Source organism: Myxocyprinus asiaticus, chromosome 49 (genome assembly GCF_019703515.2).
Source record: "Myxocyprinus asiaticus isolate MX2 ecotype Aquarium Trade chromosome 49, UBuf_Myxa_2, whole genome shotgun sequence".
NCBI lineage: Eukaryota > Metazoa > Chordata > Actinopteri > Cypriniformes > Catostomidae > Myxocyprinus > Myxocyprinus asiaticus.
The window spans coordinates 13,293,328-13,298,758 of record NC_059392.1 but is presented as its reverse complement, the minus strand read 5'-3'; the positions used below and the strand labels follow the sequence as shown (position 1 = coordinate 13,298,758).

General features: G+C 38.6%; 1 protein-coding gene across 1 annotated transcript; it reads left to right on the top strand.

The window, feature by feature from the left end:
* Positions 1 to 684: 684 nt before the first annotated feature.
* LOC127438573 (C2 calcium-dependent domain-containing protein 4C-like) lies at positions 685 to 4,948 on the top strand. Its single transcript, XM_051694251.1, has 2 exons — positions 685 to 2,230; positions 2,377 to 4,948. The coding sequence occupies exon 1, from the start codon at positions 815 to 817 to the stop codon at positions 2,081 to 2,083; it is 1,269 nt and encodes a 422-aa protein (XP_051550211.1). The 5' UTR covers positions 685 to 814; the 3' UTR covers positions 2,084 to 2,230; positions 2,377 to 4,948.
* Positions 4,949 to 5,431: the final 483 nt, after the last annotated feature.

Sequence of the window (5,431 nt, the reverse complement as noted above, 5' to 3'; positions counted from 1 at the left end):
TTGTAAGTGCTTCACTGTAACTTCAATTTGTGTGTGTATGTTTTTTTTTTTTTTTTTTTTTTAAAGAAAAGGGACTAGTCTAAATTAATTTTTGTGGAAATCAACATTATGCCACAAATGCTGTCAGTTGAGCTTAACTTGTATTGAACACTGAATATTCCTTTAACTAACTGCACCTTATTGTAAAGTGTTACCAAATGGGGTAAGATGTAATTTGCAGGTTGTATTCAAGTCAAAAATATTTAGCCCATTTGACTGAATGGTAACACTTTACAAAAGGTTGTTTTTGTTAGCATATAGGTGTCATGAACAATGAACAATATTTTTAATAGCTTTATTAATCTTGGTTAATGTTCATTTATAAAAATATAATTGTTCATTGTAAGTTCATATTAGTTCATAATGCATTAAGTAATGTTAACGTATACAACTTGTAATGTAAACAATGTATTGGTTTATGTTGAAATTAACATTTGTAAAGATTACTAAGTGTTGTAAGTGTTTTACATTGATGGTTCATGTTAACTAATGTAATTAATAGTATTTATAAGGGTCAGATCATGGTAGAAACTGCTTCTTAAGGTAACAACTGTAGAGTTTCACTTTTTCAGTGCACGCTTTTCATATACGACTTTTTATATATGAGACAATTCATATTGTAATGGTACATTTGTTGTTTTGTAATGGTAAACAGTAAGGAATAATTAGCTAGCTTTTCTTCTATTGTGTGTAAATGAGGCATGGTGTTAAACATTTTGTTGTTTGTGGTTCCTGACGACAGCGCATCACCCAGCGGGTTAAGCCCAGAGGGATCATGTGGGTTCTGGAGAAGATTCGGGACTCAGTTGAAACAAATGTGCTCCGGCAAGGAGAGGCAGGTGATAAACAGGGCAAGGCGCCTGTGTATAGCAATGTCCTCACACCTGATAAGATCCCAGATTTCTTTATCCCCCCAAAGCTGGTAAGCTGCCCACCAGAGCCTGAGGCAACTGACGTCAAGTCCAAAGAAAGTTTGCGACCCTCAACATCGGAGCAAACCATCAGCAACAAAAAGATCAGCAGCCCTCGTAGCCCACGATTGGTCAGCAAGTTGGCTGGAGACACCAAAAACTTGCTGAGGGCTGCTAACCGCCACATCATTCAAATCGAGAGTGCAGATGATGTCGTTGCTGGTGATACCAATGCGGACCCTCAATCTCAGACCGCAATGTCACTGCCATACATTCCAAAGACTCAGACATCATACGGCTTTGCCACGTTGATGGAGAGTCCCCACACCCGGCGGAAAGAATCCCTGTTCCACTGTGACCACACCAGCCCAGTAACCTCACCCAACACCCAACGCAAGTCCCAAAGCAAGTCCAGCAACGAGGGGAACCACCTCAATCCTCCAGACTTCAACACCTCTCACATAAACCCCTACCGTTACTTCAGTGGTGGTGAGAGCGACACTTGCTCTTCAGCAGAATCCTCCCCATTCAGTTCGCCCTTGCTCTCCCGTTCCGCCTCCCTTCTGAAGATCTTCACCCATGACACACAAGCCAAGGTTGCAAAAGGCAAGAGGACATTCGCCAGACATAGTTCCCTGTCTACGGATGAATGCAGCTCAGCGGAACCAAGCCCTAATGTTCCTAGACGAAGCCACTGTTCCTCCTTGCAAGGTGGTGGAGTTCTGGAACATCTACATGGTGCCGACCGTCAACACAAGGAACACACCATCAACATGCACAAAGGAGGCACCGTCCGGCTTTGCTCAGACTACGACGCAGGTACGGCACGCTTGCGAATCCGTATAATGGCAGCTGAGGACTTGTATGACCCTATGTTTGATATTAAGAGCATCAACTGCTGCGTGTCGCTCTACCTCAATCCAGGCAAGTTGCAAAAACAAAGGAGCACGATTATAAAGAATAGCCGCAATCCCATCTTCAATGAGGACTTCTTTTTTGATTCGGTAACTTCGGCTCAGGTAAAAACTTTAGCTCTGAAGATCAAGGTTGTGAATAAAGGAACTAGCCTGAAAAGAGACTCTCTGTTAGGAGAGCGAGAGGTTGCTTTGTGCAAGCTGTTGTCGGGATTTTAGGCCTTCAACACAGCCTACAACTGGACTTCAAAGGTGGAATAATGTCTTCTGTAATAGATATTCGCTTCTTTGTCTTTCATGTAGCATGACACAGTGGTTGATTTAGTATTCAGAAATGACAACAACAGCCATCTGCTTAAGATCAAGGTATTTGCATAGCTCTGAATTTGTTGCTGGTAAATATAAGTATTTTTGTATATCTTCTGTATTTTTGTTGTTCTACACGTTGAGACTAATTAAGACAGAGCGTTTACCTTTTTGATTGTAAAGACGTTTTTTTTTTTTTCTCAAAGCCGCAGTCCTTTGAAGCTACACAATGGCCCTCTCTGCTAATGTTAGCTTTGATCCTGGATGCATCTGCCGGCTAATTTGGAGGACTGATCAATGTTGTGTCAGACATTGGCGTAAACTTCTAAATGCGATGACATTCTTGCAACAATGTGCAGAATGTCATTTGGTGAAACCCAGAAGCCTTACTAATGAGAAGACGGATTTTGCATGAATAGATTTGCTCACAGTGCTCCATTGTTTAATTGAGAAAATAATTTCTAAGAATTCTTTATTTTTTGAAAATCATCATTTGAATTGAGTTCTGGTTTGGACTCTTGGTCAAGAGCCTTTTATGAAAAAGGATCCATATTAAAAACTTTTTTTTGAAAGTCTTTCCATGCACATTACATACCCAGAGGAAGGTACCAAATGAAATGTCTACTTGCATGTGCATTGTAATATGAAGATTAAACTGTTATGCCAATCCACACCAAATTCTACCAGTAGCTAAAGATGATCTTGCTTACAGTTTATGTCGACCGCAAGTCATCATTTAAAATGTACTTTTAAACCTGCTTTCAGTCTGCAAAGTTTTAGGTAAAATTCATATGATAAAGAAATTCGAGTGTACATGCTGCTTTTGTCATTATGCAAATTATTGATCTGAAGTGATATTATAGCTCTGTACCAAAACCTAGTGAGCTGTCTAATGCCTACATAGGCAGCTGCCTGCTAAAGGCTAAGGTACACATATTTTTTCTGTGTGCTGTTATGTCTTGTGCACGGTCAAGCACTCAGGCTGTCAAAGTATACTATTTTGACTGTAAGCCCATACGGAGCCATTCAACACATACACACTTTGACTGGTTTGTGAAGCCTTCGAAGTGCTCAGATGCGGGCTGTCTGCACGTCAAGAAAAAACTAGACTGCACGTGGACAGTCTGCGTATACTGTGTCGATGACATTTGTGCATTATGCGCACTGTGCGCGAGACATACTGTACCAGCACACGGATAACCGAAGTATACTTTGACCTTAATGCAGCATTGTAACAAAAATGGAATCTCATAAGTGACTGATTTGGAACGCTCTGCATAGGCAGCAACTCCACATGTTATACAAAAATGTGCTCCGTACAGGAGATTCAACTCATGATTGATTCCAATAAAGTTTGTTGTTAGCATGTTGCTAGGCTAATGGTGTGATGCTCTAATAAGCATAAAAATATATAGCACACAAAATATTGGGTAACAATGCATGTTTAATTAGATTGGAGTAATTTTTATTGAGACTTTTTGCTATGGAAATAAATGAAGTATATTTGCAATCAACATTTATTTTTCTTCGCCATCTTGGATTTATTGTTTCACTGCATAAATGTCCACATCAATCCATCTGCGCTGTTTCTTAATTGTTTTTTTATGTAAACATGAGCTAGACGGAGGTCTTTGACCGTTGTGCCACGTCTTGCTGTTTCTTCAGCATCTCGTGCAGGAGCACCACTTTTTTAGATGCCGTGTCAGTTAACTTAAACTTGTCACGAAACAACTGTTCCATTCGTTGCGATTTTGTTTAGCTTTTTTAGATGAAAGGACGCATTCAGTGTGAACAGCCCCTTAAGAGGCAGAATAATTTTGGTGTCTACCTTTTGGATCAGCCTTCATGTCAACAGCGCATCTATGATGCCTTAAAATGCTGCCTACGGAGGCAGCTCACTAGATTTTGGAACAGAGCATATGTGCTAAATCTACAGACAGAAAATTGGTTGAAATATGATGCAAATATGATGTTGGATGGACGGATGGATGTTGCATTTCTGGCCAGAGGTGTTGTTATTTTGCCAGTAAAATAAAATACAACAGCAATTAATTTATAATCAGCAATATTTTGCCTCAATTCCCTTTCTGATTCATACTAAGCAAAATTAGTAAAACTTAGTGTTTACTTTTTTCTAGGTTCCACTTGATGAAAGAACAGAAAAAGCATGTTTGAGGTGTATAAGCTGGCTACAGCTCATTAAGATGTAAAAAAAAAAAAGAAAAAAAAAGGCAAAGATGGCCCGATTGATTCCTATGAATAGCTGATCAGTTACACAAGCGATTCAAGTGATGAACATGAAAATGTTTATATTTATGATCTGTGGGTTGTGCCGTAATTACTGATTGCAAAAAACATAAGGATTTTCATTTATATTCAAGTGTTACAATATGTCTTTAATTTTCAAAACCACTCTAATGCTGGAGTCTTCCTGATTTAACAGGTGTACTTTGCAAAATGAAGAAAGTGCCAATCCTATGTACTTGATGTAGAAGTGAATTGTTTACCTGCCGTTTCGTGTGACCTGTTTGATGCTGGATTCCGTTAACTCTGGTGTTTGTAACTTGTGTGCATGGATAATATTTTCACTATGGTAAGATGGTAACCTCTAATATTTTTTAAGTGTGAGCTGTTTGATGGAGATTTCAATGTACTTCGTTTTGTTTTCTGCATGAATATTCAACTGGTGTATTTGTATTTTAGATGGACAATTAGGGGTTCAGGGTTGGGGCTTTACTCTAGAGCACTTTTGCAACTTATGAAAAAATAATAAACAAAACTTTTGTGGCCATTTTTATGTTGTATTTCATACTTAATGATTGGATTATTATGGATTATATAACTCTTATGGCACTCCAATGGTACATTTTGTCCCAATAATGGTGAGGGTGGAAGTGAAGATTGAAGTTCTGTTACTCACCATGCACCCTAAAACCTCCTGCGACCCGAGCGTGACTGCTGTGTACATTTTCCATTTCCCTTTTTGATTTGTAACTAGTAGCCCCTAAGAAACATGCAAAAAATAAATAAATAATAATAATTTTTCCTAAAAATTTATGTCCATATATGTGGAGAGCAGGACTAAGTTGTGAAGTTTTAAATAATACCAAGGTATAGAAAGTCAGATGTTTTTTTTTAATCAAATGTTTATGTTTCCAGGAGTATTGGTTATTCATGTTTTTGAGACATTACAGACATTACATTAGAAACTGGCATAAATAATTCTGGTTCAAAGTAATGGCCAGCATCATCCAATCACCG